Source organism: Centruroides vittatus, unplaced genomic scaffold (genome assembly GCF_030686945.1).
Source record: "Centruroides vittatus isolate TY-2023 unplaced genomic scaffold, ASM3068694v2 contig_1079, whole genome shotgun sequence".
NCBI lineage: Eukaryota > Metazoa > Arthropoda > Arachnida > Scorpiones > Buthidae > Centruroides > Centruroides vittatus.
In genome coordinates this window covers 540,657-564,349 of record NW_027120694.1, presented here as the reverse complement: position 1 = coordinate 564,349, position 23,693 = coordinate 540,657, and the positions used below count along the sequence as shown (strand labels likewise).

The window sequence follows — 23,693 nt, the reverse complement described above, 5'->3', positions numbered from 1 at the left end:
GCTACATACTATTTTTGTGATTGGAATATCCTTGTAATGCTGCCTCTGTTTTGCATTATTATTATGTAAAATATTAAATCCTATCCTGGAATTTCTTGCAGCAGAAGTAACTGCCTAATCATTGTAATAGATAATTGAGAATTATTAGATTATTCAAAATATCAACACTGAGTGAGGATGTTTACAGTTTTGTGTTTCTTCTATTTGTGAACTTAAAAATTATAAAATTAATTTATATATTTAATAATAGAAACGAAATTATATATTAATTTTATAATCATATAAATATGTGTTTAAATATCTGCGAAACATGACAAAATGTTGATTTGATTTATCATTTGTTCTTAAAATAAAATGTCAGAAGGAATGGTGGCTTTGTTAGGAGGCACTTTATTACATACCATTGTAAGATATAAAGCCTGTAGATATAATATTATACATGATCTAGGAGGCTAGCCGCCCAATTTGGCCCATTTTTCATATTCACGGGTGCCTCAAAAATATCCGTTTCAAATTCTTCAATTCATTGTATTTCTTGTGTACTAAGAAAATCATTTATTTATTTTTAAATCAAATTTTATCATTTAAAAATGGAATTTTTAACGATTTTTTTTTGGGGGGGGGGTTCGGTAAAATAAGTAGCCGGGCTTCTTTCCATCTTCAAGAGCGCCTAAGAGCGTCTAAATTCGTAGGTAATAAGACTTTCCGGGACCTCTACACGTAAATGGGTGTAGCTCCCAAGAATGGCAATTCCTCTACATAGTTTTATGGCATTATAAGCTAACAAAGTTTCGTTGTAGTTATACAATTATTTATATATTATGATATAAAATCGCAACGGTAAATTCTTTAATTATTTTCAAATTTCGGAGGGTTTTAGGCACGTGGCTCATGTACTGTACTGTACCTAGTGGAAAATCTGGCACTATCGACAAGTACCGTATTTTACGGACTATAAGACGCACTTTTTTCTTCGAAAAATTGCCTCCAAAATTCAGGTGCGTCTTATAGTCCGTAAAATACGGTATATGTTTGTACTGTACTGTACTGTACTTATCTGGGGGCCTCTAAAAGTGAAAATATGTATCTATTGGGTTTTTGTATTATAATCGTAATTTTCTATATTCATATTTAATGTATTTAATAAATATATTGAAAATTTCCCATAAGAATTATTCACAAAAATATTTTACAACTGTTTAATAAAAATTTTTATAAAAAAAATTAAGCTTATTCTTTAATCTATGAGTACTGTACATTGGATGTAACTGTAGTTAAAGATGAATTTTATTATCTTAATAAAAATTAAAAATTTCTAAAAACACTTGCCATCGAGGTTACCGGAAGCGCCGCCATTTTGTATACCTAGGCTCACATTAACCAAATATATAAATAATACATATGACTAGAACCAGATAGAAGGGTCCTACAGCACCATTTGGCAGTTTTCCGGGTTAACACCTAAATTGCCGATTACCATGCCGATTACCATGCCGAAGTAACACTATTAGTGATAAAAATATAATAAAGTTCGTTATTTGTTTATTTTTTAATCTTACATCACAGGAGCCAGTTTAACATTACAAGTATTCTTATCATAAAATCATATAGTAAATTAAAGACATTCTCTAAAACAATCAAAAAGTTAACAAATGATCAATCAAATATCAATCAGTCTTCACTAGTCAAAAGAATCAACTGAACTATATGGCCCTTTCCAAAAAAAAATGAATAGATAGATATATGCAAGACAAACTTCTCCCGAAAATTTCTTCGGGTTATTTCCACTACTCAGATTCTATGCTGAAAATCTGAGAACGGTAGGTTCACTCCGTAACTGCCTTGGTCATCCGGCCTTCAAATCCCATTATTGGTAATGTAGGTTTGGTCTATTGGTATACGGTAACTCGACACATGGATGATCTGCCGAGGGAAGAATACTTCCCGGGAGGTTCTTTTATGGAAAACTGGCCCATATTTACATGCTACTAACGTGAAGAAAACCTAATAAACGCCACATGGCCAGCCAGTGGCGTGGCGCGAACCCACGATCAATATTCAGTGGTTTTTATTTACTCCTCCATTGGTTTGCTACTATCGGTAACATAAAAGAAAATCTAGCAACGATTTGCATAACTTTCCCGGCTATTATAAAATTTTATTTTAAAAATCACTTTTTAATTATTAATCATAATAAATAAATAAAATTATATGTGGCGCCATCTATTATGAGTTTTTGTTATAAAAACTTTATATATTTTTAATTATTATAAAATAGCAAAGGACTTTATTTTGAGAGCAGAGATGAGTTTTATAAAGCTCTGTAAATGCGAACAACAAGAAAGAATCTTCAAGTCCAACCCCACGTGAGATATGAAACGTGACCACCCTCTATCTCTCTTCCCCTCGATTTTTCATTACTAAAATGTAATAGAATCACTGTTCCCTATACACCAGCAACGGTGCCAAATTTCTTTTCTTAATCTTCACCCCATTCTGAGATATTAAACGAAATAGACGCCAACACACACATACATACATATTCACGGAATATTTTGCCGTTTTTTGGGTTTAGGAGTTTCAAAACATGGAGATTCGCAAAAAACTCGGAGGATCAAATTTGACGTGATTCCATTAGTTTCCCTTGTATGTATACCAGTGGTGTGCGGTGACATTTGATGATAGGGAAGCTGTGTTTCCATAAAAATTATAAACAAATACTGGAAATGACAAAAATAAACAGTTTATTTATTTTAATTCTAAAATTGATACATTGATATGAAACAAAGATAGAAGAACTTGATAGAAGAAAACAAGCACACAATATGTATTTATATTTTAGAAAATACAAGGGAAGCGGCCACATCTTCCGCCTCTTCCATGGACTGCACGCCACTGATGTATACATAACAGCCGGGAAAGTAGAAGGTCTTTTCAAGCTCACTGATCGGACAGACGGACTATCGCTCTGGGGATCCAGAATCGAATCTAGGCGAACAATTTTCCTGAACTTTTCCATGGGCGATATATCCATAATATGTCAGGCTCCATCTGCACCATTGGTGGCTTAGCCAAACTTTTTAATAGGTACGAAAACCAGTCTTTTTCGTGGGAAAAAGAATTAAAAGCGGAAAAAAACGCACATTGGGCTCAAAAAAGAACTTTTTTGCCGAAAGTCCAAAATTTAAATAATTTTTTATAAACTTCAAAAGATGTAGTAATATAAATTAATGTATATATAATATAATAAAAATATTGACAAATTTTTAAATTTATATTCGTAAAAAAATAGAAAAAGTTTGGCTATAAACTGGCGATATTCGTCACACAATAATCCGCAATTCGGCATTCAAACAGCAACAGTGAAACAGCCGAGATGTCAAGTCAACATCAAACAACCAGATGAAACGTCGACAAAAAATTTATAAAACAATAAGTAATTATTCGAATTTATAATATTAATATTAGAAATGTAGAATATAAACCTAATTATTTATTAAAAAGAATAATAATTAACGACCGAGAAAACGTGGAATATTTCTTTAATTACTTTCAAATGTATTAGAATTAGGAGATAAATTCCGCCTTGTTTGAAAAATGTACACGTGTACGATGAAGAATTGTACAAAAGAATTCAATATTTAAATGAATTTCTACATTCTCCATTGAGAAATCATTTAAGATATTAACCATATTTCATTTGCATTCTTCAGCACTGATAATGGACTTTATAAATTAAAAATGACATATTCTATGTAAATTAATGGATAAACCTTATATTAATTCACATATATATTGAAATAACAGGTAAATAAACGACAGAAGTTAAATTTGAAAGGTAATAGCATCAGCCGTGGCTTTAAATTAGGCTGTTGTGACCTTATCGAAGCCGTAGGCCTTGCCCGTAAGAGTAAAAAGAAAAGTGAAAGGAACTGGCAGTCTGCATATGACCCTTCGTTAGATATTGGGTGCAGTATATAGATATACACCAAAATGGTGATTCCGAACGCTTTCAAGCCGTCGCCCCCTTGATTCCATAAACTTATAATCATGCAACCCATTTTTCCATTTATGAGAAAGGCTTGGAAATATTAGCAAAACTTTTCTGTAAACCTCACTTTGTGTCAGTATCATACATTGTTTGCCACATCTGGAAACCATTTAATGCAATGTTTCTTACCCGTTTTAACAGGAAAGAAAAGGTCATTGGTGACCCAACCTTTGCGTGCAGTTACTGGTTACCATTTGGTACCCTGTCATCCCCTAGATTTATTTCCTGCCCACTTTGAGAACAACTGCACTAGTAATCGATGCTAGTGTTTCTGATGTTTTACGAGCTTTAGTTGTCTCTAGTAAAGTGGAAAATGGTTGAGTTTTAGCATTGTTTTGAAAAATTTCTGGATTTTTTTTCACTTTAAAATTTTATCCCATTTTTGAGGGGTTTTCAAAATTCCAGACAGGCTGATTTTTTGGGGTTGGGGCTATATCTTGCAAAAAGTCATGTGTGAGGTAGTCATGCGTTTTAGTATTTTATTCATGTTTTTACCAGTTTTTTATTTTATTTACACTAATTTTTACATTCTGGTTTTAATAGTATACAAAGTTTTAATTATATATATTATATTATTCATTTGTATAATTTATAGTGTAATTCATTTTTATTTTCAAACTAATCCAGATTTTATAAATCAATAACAGAGTTTTAAATGTACTCATCTTTTTCTTTAAAAATATTGTAGACATTGACCAAAACAAAATGATGGCCCGAAGTGAATTTCTGTTGAAAACAATAAAAACGACTCTCCTTTAAAAAGTATGATAGATCTGTAACATCTAATTATCACACTACAGAAACTCCAAATCAAAAGCTAATACAAAAACCAAGTTAATCCAGATAAACTTCATATAACTCAAAACAGAAAAACCTTTGTAATGCAATGATGTTTAATGAACACTTCTGGTTTGTGTTCTAGAACCTGAACCATTTAAGGTGGTAGAAAATATTTTTTGTTAAAAATTATTATTACATTATCAATTTTTTTGTTTTGAATTATTTTGATTGTTTGGAGTTGGTGAAACCCATAACATGCTTGCTAAAAAGGCCCTTTTAGTACCTACTCTTAGGGTGGAAAGATTTAAAGAAAATTGTAATAAGGTATTTATCATCATTGTTGATTTAAATTTCTATTGGTTTGATATTATATATTTTTTTAATTAAGTAGCACATGTCATTAAATGTGTATGTGGTATGTATTTTGCAAACACAATCTATTATTATACTTATTAACTAAAAACAACAATGATCCTAGATATGTGCAAATTTATGGTCATGATAATGATCAAGAATTGATACAAATTATATCAGATAGGTTCAGGCTGAAAGGTAGAAAGATGTATAAAACATTTTTTGGCTATTGTATAGATTTCTCCCGGTGGAATTTTGGGACTTTGAGTATATATCTGAACTGAAGGGATCAGGACGAGTTCAACAGTACCCTACTTTTGGACCAGAGACAAAAAATAAGAAAGTTATGATATTTACGATTTCTTGCCTTTCACAATGCATTCTATGCCATTTTAGAGTTTTCCATTGTAATGTATTTAATCCAACTGCACATGGAGTTGCAGCCTTGAATATCAATTGAGCTGAAATAAAATGTTTTCTATTAGCCTAACTAGTGACGGTCACTTCCCGGAAGGGTAGGTTGGGTGTTTTGGACAAGCCGCGTAAGCGGTGCTTAGTACTAGCCGACCATGAGCGACAGCGAGCGTGTCGGTGGCTGAGGGGCTGTAGGCCACGAGGTCAAAGAGTGCAAAAAGAACTTACTCCAAATGCAGATGATCAGTGTGCCCGTGGATAACATCTGCCTCTGTTGAAGGTGAACATACAATCTGTTTTCTTGGCCTTTTACGTGGGCAGTTTTCTTTAGTCCTTGCTGATGTGTATTTAGAATATATGGCCGGACTGCCTGTTAAACACACGATAAGCTTAGTGGAGAGAGTGACACAACTTTCAATTGTGATGTAAGTTGTTAAAGTTCGGTTATCAATAAATATGATGAGAAAATGAAATACTTTTTTAATAGGGACAATATGTATAAAGAATCAGAAAGCACCACCTAGTGAAAAACTCTAAAATGGCATAGAATGCATTCTGAAAAGCAAGAAATCTTGAATATCATAACTTTCTTATTTTTCGTCTCCGGTCCAAAAGCAGGGTACTGTTGAATTCATCTTGGTCCCCTCAGTTCAGATATATACTCAGTCCCGAAATTTCATCGGAAATAATCTATACAGCATCCCATTTTTTGACAATTTAAATTTGGAATACTTAAAACATAGCTCAGTTGGGTGGGGAGAGACAGGGCCTGACTTATCTGGGTTACACCATTCATTAAAATATTCTTGGAGTTGTAATTTATGAAACCGTGTCCTTTTCTGTATTTCTGAACTATTAAACACTAGTCAACTCAACTAAATAAAGATAATTGATGAAAAACTTGCCAGGTGTCTTCGAAATACACTATAAAACTAGTGTTTAATAATTCAGAAATTCTTGGAATTTTTTTACCTGTCCAGATTTGATCCCATGTCTTCTGAAGTGGTAGGCTGGCATCTTAACTTCTTTAGCCATCTAGCTGGCTCTAAATGTTTTCCATTAAATGTCATTTCTGATAGTCTTAAAACAGTAAATTTTTTGGCTTAATTAATAAGTTATGCTTCCAAATTTCATTTCTTTACATTTCTGGTTAGATGTGCCATGATGCTAGGTGAATTCCACTTTTGATACATACTGTTACAAGAAGTCAGAAAATGTCAATATTAATTCTATGGGAGTATTTATTCCAGAAAAAATTTGGGAATTTTGGAACAAATTGCAAAAAAATTGAACAAAACTTAACTATTAATATTTTCTGGTTCATTGAAACACAAAAATTGGCTTTTAATATGGTAGGAAGAGGGATTTTTGCACACAGGTGTGAATGCACTTGAATTTTGCATAAGTGTATCCTATATAGTATATCATAAAATACCCTACACATTGTCATCAAAAATAGAAATAATAAAAGAGGATATAAGCCCTTCCATCCCATATTTTGGGTCTGTGTTCTTATGCATGAAAAGAGTTACAATTTATTTACATAGCAATGAGTAGGGAAGGATACACACAAAATTCAAGTGCATGGTTTTTAATAATTTAGAATGACTTCAAATTTATATATAATTCTAAATTTCAGAAACTTGCTGATAAAATTTTTTTCAATAGCAAAAAGTAGTATTGTTTAGAAAATGAATATCTTTAGAGTTTATTTAATCATAATTTCATAGTTTTTTAAATTATTGTTTGATTAGTTATACTCAACTGAGACAATTATATTGAACTTGATAATAAATGTAGCACAACAGTTCTTTTTCCGACTCTGCTTCACTGTTTGCATCTCGGTCATCCATGTTTTTTTTTTGTTTTTTTGGAAACAATACCAAATATATGAAATAATTTAATTTTCAATTTTTCTTCTCCAAAACTTTGGTTTGAAAGATTACATTATATCAATATTGGCACTATTAGATTCTTTATAGTGTACTGTACTGAAAATAATGTGAAACAATGCTTTATTTGTAAAGATTAATTTGCTTTCCTATACTACATATATAAAATACCTTATTTACTCGCATATAAGATGAGGTGTGACTTTAAAGATCAAAATAAAGAAAATTAGATTTATTAATATAATTCTAATTTTATTTCATTTAATCGCAAATAAAGTATTATCAAATGCTCGTAAATACACATATTGTCTTGCAAAAATTACTGGCATTTTAAACTTTAAGGAAAAATCTTGTAAAATTGACAACCTAATTTGTTCATGTAAAGCTGGACAATCGGGAACCTTTTTTGCCAATTTTTAACAATTGCATCCACTTTGTCAAATCTACGCTTACGAGTTTCTCTGAATTCTGATTTCTAAATAATCATGTTTTCACTTGGGAATGGATTAAAACGTGTGTGTGTTTTTGGAATTTCAATTCAGAATTCAATTCATAAGCTTTGCTTTTCCTATTGTTATTCATCTTTACTCCTGACAATACACAAGAATGATTCAAATGACCCAGATAAAATACTTTTGTTTTTAAACACCAGAAGGTGAGCATCTGGAAAAAATGCAAATACATGATTCACAAAAATTATTGCAAAAATACAAAGAATCTTTTGCTCACGCATATAGGATGACCTAGGTTTTTGAAGCAGTGAAAAATGAATGAAAACCTCATCTTATACACGAGTAAATACGGTATCTTGTTAGTATACATTTAATAAATTTTTCAAAGACATTCACTTCTTTAAATGAAGAAAGTATTTAATTTTATGATTTTATTTCTTGTTTTATTTTTGTTTAGTTGAGAATTGTTTAAAAATATTTATCAGTTGTAATAAAAATTTAATGGAACCATATGAATTCTATAAAAGCTAAGTAAACCTAAATGAAAGAAATAATTCCAAACATAAATCTAGTAATGATTTCTTTATAAAAATGGGACAGAGTCCAAAATAATTCTTGGCATAAAATAATAATTACCAGTAAATGAAACCAAAAATCTGATATGAAATAAATATTTAATGATGATTACATTATTAGAAATAGTTTTCTAATACTATATATAGTTAAAATAATTGAAAATTAAATTGCTGACATAATTTCTCTATTTCTCTCTCTCCCTAGAAACAATCTTCATTCCAAAGGATGACAATTGATCTACATTTATTTTTATTCCTAATTATTCTTGAGCATTCACTGTATTTTTTTTCTTATGTATTCCTTGACTTTATCAAACCATGCTTGTCTTTTCTTTTCTATTCAGCTTTCTAGTAATAACCTTAGTATATCTTTTCTATTTAAATCTTTGTTTTAGTATGTAACAAAATTGTCTTTGTTATATGTTAAAGTTGTGTTTGAATTTATTTGAATACATTTAAAGAAGTGGACATAATAAAATAAATATTATCTTCATTATGTGAATTAAATATCTATAGTTTTATATTTCTCCTGATTAATATGAAAGGATTGGAAGAGGCTGTGGGAAGATAAAGGATGGAAGGCTGTGACCAATAAGGTATTGGAATATTGATGATGATGTATATATTTTGAATTATCATAATCAACAACATTCATTCAAGTTTGGATAATATCAAATGTTTTTTATATATGCCACAATCTGATCCTATCAGCCACTGAAATAATGATAAAATTTGTGATTTTACATTCATAAATACATTACTTATATTAATTTATGTATATATATATATGAAATCTCATATTCATAATAATGTCAAGCCTTTAAACATGTTTATTTAAAACAAAAAATTATTAGTCATTATTTAATCTGTAATAGTTAAAATTATTTGGTGATTAAACATTTACTAATAATGATGTATATAAAATCGCTTTAATCTGATTCGGTTGATTGTTCTCACAGCCACATCGAGGCCAGTTGACTCAAGACTTTATTGTAGCACATTTTTAGACAGATTATACATCATATGCATTTTGGACTTTATAGAACCTCTTCAGTGCTGTTGAAAACAAGGATATGATTATAAGACTTGACAATGTTGTTATAAAGATTTTTACAATATGATTTTTTATATTTACTTACATGTACTAGAAAGAGAAAACGACTATTTCATACCCATTACACATTCAATGTTTACCGTATAAATACAATTATTAAACCTTAAAATATTTTAAAAAATGGATTTAAAAAACAACCATTACCTCTATAATACACATCAAAAATACTCCATATAATCCTCAAATACAATAAATAATAAATCTTGCTTTATACTTCAATGAGCTTCAATTATATTCATCATTACAGAGTTTTATCACTTAGCATTTTACTTTAATATGCAATTACTGGTGGCTTAGGAACATTCCTGAAACAGTAATCCCTGTTAAAATTTACAATTACAAACATCTGTGCCCAAGAATGGGATTTGAAGTGACAATTTTGTGAACTGAAAACAACCTAGATAAACCAAGATAAACCAACACCCGATAAATTGAATGTATTAAAATTTTAGATTGGATGAAGTCATGCAATGCTAAAATTGCTTCAAAAAGTATTTTATAAAAGATCAGAAATTGCTGTAAATGTAAGGTTTAATACTATTTTGTACATATAAGAAGAAAATACAACTATTTAAGGAAACCAAAGTTTAATTAATGGAGAAAGATTTTTGGTCTTTTGTTTAGACAAACTTTCACTCACTCTAATATTCAAAACAAATGCAGGATACGTGTAGTATTCCCGAAGATTTTGAAATTTAAAATTTACCCGTAATGTATAATTTATTTATCACATATAACATTACACATAAATTTTAAATTTAAACTTATGTATTGTAGATTCATTTTGAATGTTACTTTGAGCAGAAACATTGTTCCCTTCTCGCCAATTAAGTTAGAAGAGTTATTGTGAGTCGAAATTTGTCCAAATAAAATCCAAAAACAGTTAAATTTTATAAAAGATGTATGAAATTTATTAACTGTACTTATTATAATTATTAAAAAGTTTTATGTAAGGTAATACCAACATACATTTATTCAGGTTTTACTTATTCTAAAAATCATATTGACTACTATAAATTTTTAAGATATTTCTGAATAAGAGCATTGGAAAAACAGTAATATATGTAAAGGGAAAAAAAATGAAAAAGTATATTGTTACATTTATATTTTAGGTTCTATTATTATACATTTTTTTCTTAAGTTATTCTTCCTGAGAAAATTTATATTTAATACATCTGTTAGATACTGTTAATTCATTTTTAAATAGATAATCATTTAGTGATAAAATTATAAAAATTTCAAACCAAATTTATATATAATTATATAAGCAACTACAATAGATTTTTGTTAATTATATAAGACTGCCATAATAATTTAAGAATGAAAAAATGTTTTTATGGTTATTAGATTAATTTTATGTAATGTTTAACCCTTTTATGAGTAGGTTTACTTGTGGCTCCCTCTCCTCCCTGGGTGATGAGTTAATTTTTTAAAAATGTAACGTTAACGAAAAAATCTGGTACCTTGTCTTTTAATAAATTAGGAAATATTTTCTTCTTCTGATTGAGTTGTCTTCAAAAACTCCAATTATTCAGGAGGAGAGAGCGAGTTCAAATGACTTCTAGATGCCATTTTGTCTTTATGCAAGAAGATTCTAGGCTGAATCTTACGAAACTTACAAATACGATATGGAAAAAATTTTCTAGACTTGTCAATAGATGCCCCTAGCTGTCCGTAACATTTCATGTTTGGCCTGTAAATACACAATCATTGCTACAACAAGACAAACTTGACTATATATATACATCCTTACTCTGTAGAGCCTACCAATCATATTGTGTATATTTATGAAAGGGTTAAATGTTAACAATTTTTAACTCAATCATATTCATTAATTATATATAGGCTAATATTAGTGCTTAATTTTTTAAAGAAATGATTGATGTCGATAAGATGAATGATATACATCAGTTATATCACTTAAGAATAATCAGAATTATTCTCACAAACTTTTAGCAATGTACTGTACCAATAATATATTGTTTAATTAAAATTTTACAGATAATTTTATATTTTTATAAATTTCCCAAAGAAATGTCAATTTAAACAATAACAACAGCTGTAATATAATTTATTACTTTTCCGATTATAATATACTCTGTTTAAATACAGTTGTAATTCATTGTCTACATATTTATGAAATTTTCTATTTATTACATATTTTCTACATATTGTAGAAAATTATAATGTAATGCTTTTGTAATGGAAAGTTATATGTTATGAAGTATTATAATTCATTATAAGGAAGTGGAGGGTGTTTACAAAAACATGTAATGCTAGGATCTCAACATAGGATAACCCAGTGATTTGTTTTTGTTTCTGAAGTGTTGCATTGCAAATCCTACTGTTTGTGTTACTGCTTTGTATGTTATGTATGTAATTAGTAAAATAATGGAATGTTCAGTATGCCTTACTGTGTAATATTTCTTAGTATAATTAAGATGGATTGATTGAGGATATAAATATAATTTTCAGAGTAGGTGTTATAGTATTATGAGTAGTGTTGGTAGTTGAAAAGTATAAAAATAGCGTTATGTAATTTATGGGTGATCCCATATTTATAAAATAAAAAGTATTCACTTCTATGTAAAAGAATTATTAGTATCATCTTCTATATAACAAGATGTAATCTATTTTTTTTATTTAAATACAAATGTTAAAGTCAATAAAAAATTATCAATTGGAAAAATTTAATTACCGTATTTTATGGACTATAAGACGCATTTTTTTCTTCAAAAAATTGCCTCCAAAATTCAGGTGCGTCTTATAGTCCGTAAAATACGGTATATTATATATTCACAACCAAGAATTAAGATTTAGAATTAGAAGTTAACTAATGATTTGCTTTACTTTTAGTACATGAATGTTTATTGGTTAACTTCTAACTCTAATTTTTGATCTATGATTGTAAATACATACGAATTAAACTATGGGCTTTGATTGATTTGCAAATGATGGCAAACTTTATTATTATATAGGCATATAAGAATTTGGACACAGTTATTCATAGTTTTTTTTTTTCTATTATATATTAGAATAATTTTTTAAACTTAGAAAAATTTTAAATTAAATTGTTTTGTCTTCTTTATGATATGTAATGAATGTATTTTAAACAACATTATATAATGATGTTTAAAACTTACTCATGTACACATTAAAACTTACTCATGTAAAAATTTAAAACTATAAATATATATTTTATTAACATAACTGTTGTATTAATAATGTACTAAAAATTTAGCAAATGCAGGCCTTCAACATTTAATAAAACTTGTTCTTATATGAATAAATAAATTATTTCTATTTGGTAGTCAATCATTGGTTGTACCTTGTCACTGGGCTGGTCACATGGAGTTTTCTGTCTTTTATTTACATATGTAGCATACCAACTGAATAGGGGCCAGTTTTCCATAAAAAGTTCTCTTAGGAGGATCTGCCAAAAGGAAGAGTCTTCCCTTTGGCAGCCCATTTGTACATTGCATTGCCTTATACAATCAATCCAATTCTTTTTATTTGAGAAATTGACTAAAAAAAAGAAGATAAAAATGTTACTTCATTTTATATTATTTCTCTGTATGAAATCCAAGATCTGTTCAATATCACATTTATAATTCTGTTGGATTTATCATGACTTTTTCTCTTTCATATAATAGTTCTTTTAAAATCTGATGTCCCTTCATATCATTCATAAATTATCTTTTAAATCTAAATATAATGAACTAGCATTATTAAAATTTTAATTTAGAAATGTTTTGAAAAATCAAGTATTAAAATATATGATAATATAATAATATGCTAATGTAATATATCTCTGGTTATTAATCATAGCTAAATTATATTATTATTTTTAATTAAATTTTTTAGTAGCATTACTGAATACTTTTGCATGTGTTCTAAAAGCTGTATGTTGCCAAAATCATGGAAAATTCTAAAATCATTGTAGTTGCTAAATAGTACAATAGATAAAAAGAATGTTGTTTTCAGCATTTAATAATAACCAATTTTTTAAATTACATAAAGAAAGCATTAATAATTTTTGTTATGTTTTAAACTGTAGTGTATATGGGAGAGAAATGACACTTAATCATCGTTAAAAACATGTATTTATTAAAAATTACGAGTACTTTCAAAGATGTATAGCCTTTGACATCAGGCAAAAATCAAACACACTTTAAAACATACATTGTGTTTATGTTCTATTCTTATCTTTTTTAAAGTCCATTAACACACGAGATTGGAATATTAAATATTCAATAAAAATTGGAACAGTCTAATAAAAATGTAATGCATGCAAAATTATCAACAAAATAAAACTCTCACGCAAAGATCTTTCGGGCATCTGCAAGTGAAATGCCTAAATAATTCTATCTATAAATAAAGAATATCAGTGGTAGGGATATTACAGGGTGAAAGTGACGTGATATAAAGATTTTCCCATAAGAATAGCACTATTTTGTCATAATAGCATTGTTTCAATATTCTAGTGTTAGTCCAAAAGGACATGTAGTCATGCTCTAATACTCTTTGAAAGCTCAATTGTGAGTTTATTATTGGCAATATCCTTTTGATGTTCTGCCACCCAAACTTGCAACATCCTAGACGTGGCTCCAATGTACATTAATGTTGTTCCTGAAACCAGCTACCACAACAGAATTGTGTAAATTCCCCATTTTTCATATATAAAACATTATCCATATCATTAGTACTCACAATATACAATACTACATGTTTTTAATGTCAATTAAGTGTGATTTCTCTCCCATATATCATTCCAGGCATGAAGTGAATATTGTTTTTTTTAACTATGGTGTAATTTATTGGTAATCAAAAACATTAAAAAAAGAATTTTTGCAATTTTTCATTAACTTTGTGCATATATATATATACATATACTTAAGCTTATAAAGGAAGAATTGTTTACTTTTGGAATGATATAAAATATGTTCAGCCAAATTTTTTCTTTAATAAGGGTCTTCCAAAATGACTTTCAGTTGACTATGCAGTTCGAAATACTTTTTGAACTGCAGAACAAAAAACACCTACTCTCTTTCCAAGTTTCTGTTTTTGTTTATGGAACTTTTCTAGAAGTAGTAGATGACAAGGTGTTTGAATGTAGATGGGAGATGAAACTTGAACAAATATTCTATCGATTGGTGTATGTTGAATATTTCTTGCATAATAATTAACTATTTTCAGTAATTTAAAATAGTGGCATTCTTTTTGGAACATCCTGTATTTAAAATAATTTACAGAATTACGTTAAGATGATCAACTGAAAATGCAAATGCATTCTATAATTGTATTTACTATATAATAAAATGCATTTATCTTACCCCATAAATACATCTTAAATCAAATTTAGGATTTCATTTGTATTGTTATTAATTTATTCAAAATTATTTATATGTTTCAATATATTTTTCTTCGATAGAATCCTTATGATTATTTGAAGTATTTTTTGACAAATTTAGTTTAAAGAAAGTTCATTGAAAACAATAAGATAAACATTTTCAAGACTGTATCTTATCATTCATGAAAGTTTACTATAAAACTCAGAAGATATATATTATAAAATTATTTTTTAAAACTAAAATAGTCGGAAAGATAATAGAAGAGCAAATGAAAATAGTATATATGATATACAGTAAAAAATAATTCCTTCTGTGTCTGAATAAACAGGATGTATAACATTTGAAAGATATGAATTAGAAATAATACTGATAAACATTCACAAATATTCTTGTTTCTAATTCTATATCACCAAGAGCTAGTTTGCATCAGTATACTTGTTAAAGGATTAAGATTCTAGAGTGTTAGCTCAGCAGTTTATTTGTTATGCACTGTTAATCTAATGTTTGATATTATGATCTTTATCTCATTTCTTTATTAAGTAGACAAAGAAATTACTGCCTTTCAACTTGATAATGTTGAATCTGAGTACATAAAGGTATAGAAGATGAATACAGAATTTCACTAAATGGTCATTTCATTTAAAGCTTAACATTTTTAAAATTCTATCTTTTTACTAAACAAGAATTGTTTTGTAAGAATTTGTATTTTGTTGGATAGCGTCACTCTTATTACAGCAATCTAAAAATGGTATAATTATAAAGTGTGATTGAGTGTAGAAAGAAATGCTTCCATATGGTTGACAATTACATAGGAAAATTATATTATTATATTTAATAAAACATTATTCATAGACAAGTTCAATATTTTTTTAAAAATATTTATATTGTTTTTATCATAAACTAACAAGGAAAAACCTTAAAGTGACCTTATAATATTAATATTAAGAGACCAAATATATTAATTCAGCACTGTAGTCATGCCAAATATCTTTACTTAAGGATTGCATTGAAATTAATGATGAATTACTCTTACATACTTCATGTATTATAAATCAGTTTTTATATTGAATATGATTTGTCGTAATGAATTATTTATTATATGGTTAATCTATAACTATTGATTGTTCCTTATTCTTACAGATGGTGACATCTTACATTCCAATAATTTAACTAATTCCTAAGGTAAGTTATGTCTATTTTTTTCTTGTATTAATCTCATTCTTTTAATCAACTTGTTAATATTTATATGCAATTCAAATAAAGAAAATAGTGAAATAAACTTTCAAAAACTTGTCATTATAAATATCTTAAGTACTGCATATGGGGAGGATTCAAAAACATACTTTTTGGAATTTCATTTTTATAACAAATAAATTACATTGAAAATATGCTTACTACTATACAGTCAAACCTGTTTTTATGCGCTCTTTTTATGTGCGATTTTTATTTGTGCGATTTTTTTAATGCGAATTTTTAATTTGTGCGGTATAGTTGGCGACTAGTCTCGTGCGATTCGTCATGTCTTACGTTGACTTATTATAGCTAAATAAACTTATTATAGCATAAATGCACTTATTATAGTAATATTATTGCATGAATATGCGAAAAATGAAATAATTTACTTTTTAAGTCAACAAAACACCACCTGGACAAAAATATGTAAAACAGACGATAGACCAGACAATGCAGTCGAGTGCTGACATCTGTTGTCAATAAATTCTATTTCGTACGGTTTTGAGTTATTTTCTATGTGAGACTTTTTTTATGCGGTCCCTGTTGACCGCATAAAAAAAATATTTTTTAATTGTGTCGCGAAAACTATTATTTAGAGCCATTCGTGAAGTTTCGTGAGATTTTTTTTAATGCGTTTTTTTTAATGCGGTCCCTATCCCCCGCATAAAAACAGGTTTGACTGTATTATCAAAGTTGCCATATAAAACTACAAATTAGTTGAATTAGCAGATTAATTTTGTATTTAATAGTGCTCAGAGAGGAAAAAATATTTGTTTGAAACATCATAACAGTTTATATATATTAATAAAAGTATATTTATGTTATATATACACACACACACACACACACACACACACACACGATATCAGAATTTGAAAAATCTAAACTTAGAAATCCACAGTAAAACTCCAATTATCTGAATTAATTGGGGCCTCAGGCTGTCCAGATATGTGGAATATCCAGATAATTGGATTTTTGCTTAAAATAGTCTCTTCTTTTTCTCTACAAACACCCTGTTTATGAATGTAAGTATATGTATTTATGTACAAATAAACTATTAAATGGGTAAATGCACCTACAAATGAATATAGTTTATTTTATATATTTAGAGGGGGAAAAAAATTATTTTTTATGCATATACATTATATACTGTATACATACATGCCTATTTATTTATTGATGAAGAGGGCAGTCTGGATAATTGGATACCTGGATATGCAGTTATATTTGTAGCATACTTCATTGTTTAATATTGTTTGACCTTGCTTAGATATTATATTACTGCTAATATTATCTCATAATAATAATTCTGAGAGAGAAGATTTTTAATATTTTGAATATTATGAAAGAGACATGATTGTCTACCATGACCTTCTAATCTTGATTCTCTTCTAAGAAAAATTATTTGTTTACAGTATTCGCTGCCTTATTATGCAGTATGCAACCTTCAGGAATATCTAGAATTACACTTTTAACAAGATAAGAATCAATTTTATTTTATCAATAGGAAATGCAGATTTTGTTATATGGCTATATAATTTTATTTATCATTTGCTGCTGCTGTTGTATATATTTCTGTTTCACATTTTTCATTGTCAGTTGATAAATACATCTTGTAATTTGTTATAAACATAAATTTTGCTGTTCTCTTCAGCAGAATTTATGCTTATAACTAAACTAGTAGTGACTTATTCATTTCATTAAAAGAAATATCTTCAGCTTACAATCTTACATTTAACAGTTTAGAATAATGTAACATAGAATATACAAATCAGAACACATTCAAAATTAAAATTTAAGCAATTACAAAAAATTATGATGTGTAACATTCACTTAAAGTATATAGAGCAGCTAATTTGCATTTATTTAGAAAAATTAATTTTCAAATTTAAGTGTTAAGAAGAAAATAGGAGTATAATACTGTAAAAAAACAAAATCAATAGCAAATGACCTCCTTTAGTAAAATTTTAATTTGTAAAAAATATTAGATAGTATGGATCAATGAATTTATTAGCTTCTGAAATTTAAAAAGTAAATTAATTTATAATAATTTAAAAATGATTGCCTACAAATTTTTAATGCATAATTTAGTTTTTTTATTATTTATATTTTTAAAATGTACTGAATCAGAAATCACATATATCTGAAAAATTCAATATGAGAAAATTAAAATTAGATAATTAAATTTTATTTACATAAAAATCTTAAATTTGTACAATATTAAATATAAATTTAAATACTTAACTCTGAATGAAATCAATAATGTTATCATTCAAATTTCAGCGATTATTAATGTTATTTGTATAATTAAAACTTTTAATGTTAAAGAAGTTAAAAAATGAATGAATCAATAGCTAAAATTTTAAATAATTATTGCAAATAGTTTCAGACTGTAAAATTAAATTTTATAACTTGACATATTCAAATTTTTGTTCAAATTCAAAGTTGGATTTTCACTTAAGGTAACACACTTATTTCTAAGTCATAAAAATATCATTTATTGAACATTTTCAAGGCATTTGATCATCATCTTCAGAATATGTTAGTAACATTTTAAACTTGCAAAGTGGAAAAAACAACATTAAAGTAGCTTAACCTTTTTATCCGACAACTTTGGAAATTAGTCAGATATTTTATCATCATTAAAGGATAATTTTTTAAAACTTTTAAAAGTAATTTAAATTATTAACTGTCATTCATAATAATAGATATATTCATTAATAATTTAAATATAATGTTTTCTTTTTTAAAACGTTTACACAGTTTAATAATTTATCTTTTTCAGATAAATTATTTTGAAACTAAACTAGTCATTCCTCAGGATATACCTCCAGTTATGTCAAATTAGTAAGTTCATTTTATATCTTATATTGAATACAACAGTTACTTTAATTCTAAAAGCTTACTTAAGAATGTATCAGTTATACAAGCTATAAATTTTCAAGTTCCAGATCGAGTAGATATTATAACCAGTTTACTGAAGGGTCCGATTCATCTGCCCTATTCCGAATGCATGAACAGTATTGGGCCACTAAACAAGCCATATTTAAAAGATTAGGAAAGAAAAATGATGATTGTATTATTGCTAGTGATTCTGAACTGGATTCTAAGCTTGAGGTAAAATTTTTGGCATTAATTTTTGTTAAAAAATTTGTATATAAAATTATTTTTATTTTTAAATTAGTTATTTCAAGCAGTTGAGGAATCATGCTTTAATTTAATGAGAGTTTTGGAAAATTATCAAGATAAATTATGTGGTAAGGGAAATGCTTAACACATTTTTATTAAAAAGAATACATACATTTTATACTTGTACACACAAAAAACATACATATATTCTATAAAATTTTATGCCAGCTCTATCTCAAGAAGAAAATGCAATGGGTAGATTTCTAAAAGAGTATGGAAAATGGGATAAAACTCAAGCTGGCAAAATGATGACAGCAACTGGAAAAACTATGAGTTATACTGCACAACAAAGGTTAATTTATATTTTTGATTATATTCACTAATCAAGTTCAAATTTTCTTGTTTTACAATTTTGTTTTTCCAATAGATTATCCTTGCGAATGCCTCTAGTGCGTTTATACCAAGAAATAGATACCTTTCAATTCCGAGCCATTACTGACACATTTCAAACCGTTGAGAAAATGGAGAAGGCAAGAACAACATATCGAGGAGCTTTAATGTGGATGAAAGATGTTTCCCACCAGCTTGATCCAGACACTTGTAAACAATTAGAAAGATTCAGAAAAGTATAATAATTAATTATTTTGTTAATTTAATCTATAAAGACTATAATGTTTATATACTTTCTTCAGGTTCAGGGTCATGTGAGACACACTAAGCAGATATTTGATAAACTTAAAATAGATACTCTTCAAAAAGTAGATCTGTTGTCAGCATCTAGATGCAATATGTTTTCACATGTCTTAACTAGTTATCAAAATGCACTTCTATTATTTTGGGAGAAAACGGCTCATACAATGAACACAGTAGCTAAAAGTTTTCGTGGTTACCAGCATTATGAATTCTGTATGTTAAAGGTATGTTTAATTAATTTTATAACATAAAAAATAATGTAGCAAGTACATTAATCTGTTAAATTTATTCAGGAGCTTGCAGGACCAAGCAAAGAGCTTGTTCAGGCCACAGCTAATCAGGAAAAACTAACGGAAGAGGAGGAAGAGGATAGAGATATGTATGTTATCAGCTTATGAAATGTTATTTTATTATATTGATTTAACTATATTGCATTTTTTTAGGTTACTATTTTTTGACTCTGAGTATCATGATGATGTCAAAGAGGATTCTAGTCAGGAAAAAACAGAACCTGTAAAGAAAACCGATGGTAAAGAGAAGGCGAAAAAAGATGACGACATTCCTCTATTAATTTTAGATAAAGAATCAAAGGATGATAGAGTTCCTAGTAATTCTGAAAATTCAAGTATAGTATTTTATTTATTTTGGTTTGATTTTAATTTAAAAATAGAATATTTTCAACTCTATCATTATCATTATCATTTGTGGTTACAGAAAATGATGTTGACCTACTTACGGACAATCAGGCCAATAACAATGATAAAGATGATTTAGCATTTCTTAACAACATTCTGAGTAATTCTTCAGAAAACATTCCTTCTAATGAATTAGAAAATAGTTTTGCTCATCAGTGGCAAACAGCGTTTGGTGCCTCTAGTACAGAAAAATCTGCAATAGAAAATGAATTAGAATCTTTACTTGATGATATGCATAAATCTGGCACCACTTCTGAACCAAACATTCCTAATTTTTTACCATCGCAATTATTAGAAATGACATCAGGATTTTCAGACATGGACTTGAGTTCTGCAGGTATTATCTGTAGTTAAGTTTGGTTTTTCTTTTTAATTTACAGAAATTATAAATTTAATTCATTTTTTTTTCCAAAAGCACTGATACCTGTTCAGCAGTCACAGAAATCTGACATATCCAACAACCTTACCACTTCTAATTCAAAACCTACATCTTCAACTTCTAAACAAAAACAACCAGCGACAGCTGCATCAAAAAAGGTATGACATTTTCAACAGTTAAAAATTATGCTGGGTTAATACTAAGCTTTCACTTAAATTTCTCTATATAGGGGAAAAAAGACATTTCAGCATGGTTCAATTTATTTGCCGACCTCGACCCACTCTCTAATCCCGATGCCATCGGTAAAAAGAAAGACGACGGTGACGACGATCGGAATTGTTAATTGTTATAAACTATCTGGCCTTCTAGTCATGTCTATAAATGCATTTATTTTATTTAAGGTATGTTTATGCTTGTGCGCCCAGCATCAAGTATAGACATTAATTTTATTGATTTATTCTTGTGTATGCATAAATTATATACAAATTTATTCATGTGTTTTATTACTATCAGTATTGGGAGTGATGACACTATTTTAATTTTAAATTCAGTTTTGTTAAATATCATTGTTTATATATTAAATATTTTCTTATTTTATAAAATGTAATACAAACGATCACCAAAGACAAAATTTTTTATCGGACGTAGAAAGTGTTTAGTAAAACAAAAATTACTCTTTCTTGTGTTATTTTTTGATGGAAATATAATTTTTAAACTGTTTGTTAGTTTTATTTATTGTAGAAATTGTTATTTAACATTTCTCCTAGCATTTTTTAGCATTAATTTTTAGAAAAGTTATACCATGAAATGAAACACACACAGAAACATACTGTATAGATTACATTGTGAAGCATGACCTATCTGTAGATTCTTTTTTAGTTGTTCCTGAAGAGTCTTGGTCTATACGAGAATGAAATTGGATGAAAAAAAATGTTGATAGAACAATGCAGATGTTAGGAATTTTCATCTTATAAAATAGTTCATCAAAGTTTTTTTTTACTTTACTGGCTGCCATACTTTTCCTCTTATGTATAACAAACAATCAGTCAAAAAACGATCCCCCAAGATTTTTACATTTTTGGACTTGAGACCTTAAAACGTCAAATGCAAAAAAATTTGGGGTAATTTCTGTATTTATGGATGTTGTGTGAGGGGGGCTGGGTTTGTTCACTTTTGAACCTTAATAAGTGCTTTTTGTCGAACATTTCTGAAATTTTGCAGGGAGGTTTGTTTATTAGGGGATTGATGCTATTAAATTTTGGCAGTTAAAGGTCATGGGGTGGGGGATAATGGAGATCGTATCTCTAGTAGAGTCAGACTTGATGACGACTTTACTAGTTATGAGCACTTACAATTGTTTATAAAATCAAGCTTTTTGCCATTTTATATTTTTAACTAATATAACAACAGATGGTGTCACCAAATGTTGCCAGGAAAGTTAATAAAAAATCCAGCAACGAGATGCTTTTTATATTTAAATTTTTCTATTCTTCTAAAAATGAATGCTAGAAACAATATTTTACCCACAGTAGTAGTAATTTTATTACTGAGTAAATTTAAATATTTATTGGCATCTGTAACAAAAGTTTGGATTTTTGATATTTTTTTATAATTAAGTGGTTTATTTAGTGTTTGTGTACAAAATCATTCATGTATCTATTTGTGTATGACTTATTTTTAAAGAAAATTTGAAAATAGGTAGTATTTGCAATCATAAGGACTATATGAAAACTTTTGAAAGTTTCTGGAACAAAATTGATTTATCCCTTAAATGGGATAATCTGTATAAGTGCCTGTTTATTGTACATAACTATTCAATCTACACATAGCATCCTTTAAACAGGATGATACACCATTCTTTAACAATTTCAAAAAGTTACTTCTTATACACTTCTAAATTGAACAATTTATTTTAAAGTATTGTATACAATAAAAAAAGTATTATCACAATGTTGTATTAAAGGTGATAAAACCGTAATCATGAAGTCCAACTTTACACTTGGAACATTTTTCTTTTACCTTTATTAAGTACAACGCACATCAAATTTGTATATTATTTGATTTGATGGAGTGACAATCTACTGATCATGGTTGTCCTGCTGGCCACTCCATTTCTGTTCTGTTCTGTTCTGTTCATCGATGCTTTTGGAGTTCCAACAACTGATTGTTGTTGAATCTCCAAAAGTATGGTCTTGCTTAATGTGCTAGACTCAATCTATACAGCAGCCACAAATTCTGTACGGCAACATCAATATGGGAATATATTGGTAGAATGTGGTCACCACCACTTCTTACATTGAATATTCATTTATAATTACTGTTGTTTTGATCCTTTATCCATGTATCCCATTCACTCATTGCATCTTAAGATGAGATTAGGCTGAGGAATTTGAATGTTTTTTTAGCATGTTGAACAGGATAAATTCTGTAAGCAGTTAATGTAAGAATGACATTATTATTGTCATTCCATCTAATTGGAATAATGCTGTTGTCATCTTTCTGGTAATCATAAGTACATGTTTTTTATGCATCATTTTATCTGGACACTTCTATGCTTTAATTGTGCTGACTGCTTCATCTA

The 23,693-nt window shown here is 28.2% G+C and overlaps 1 protein-coding gene across 2 annotated transcripts; it reads left to right on the top strand.

Moving 5' to 3' along the window:
• Positions 1 to 3,340: 3,340 nt before the first annotated feature.
• On the top strand, positions 3,341 to 21,832 carry ICA69 (islet cell autoantigen 1-like protein). 2 transcript variants are annotated; one of them, XM_067269462.1, is made up of 13 exons: positions 3,341 to 3,436; positions 16,124 to 16,165; positions 19,002 to 19,063; positions 19,162 to 19,333; positions 19,401 to 19,473; positions 19,574 to 19,697; positions 19,773 to 19,971; positions 20,038 to 20,262; positions 20,332 to 20,417; positions 20,482 to 20,663; positions 20,753 to 21,070; positions 21,149 to 21,270; positions 21,342 to 21,832. In XM_067269462.1, the coding sequence occupies exons 3-13, from the start codon at positions 19,053 to 19,055 to the stop codon at positions 21,453 to 21,455; spliced, it is 1,626 nt and encodes a 541-aa protein (XP_067125563.1). In that variant the 5' UTR covers positions 3,341 to 3,436; positions 16,124 to 16,165; positions 19,002 to 19,052; the 3' UTR covers positions 21,456 to 21,832. The 2 variants fall into 2 exon arrangements, with proteins under 2 accessions (XP_067125563.1, XP_067125571.1); XM_067269470.1 differs by lacking the exon at positions 3,341 to 3,436 and adding an exon at positions 9,051 to 9,114.
• The last annotated feature ends 1,861 nt before the right edge of the window (positions 21,833 to 23,693 follow it).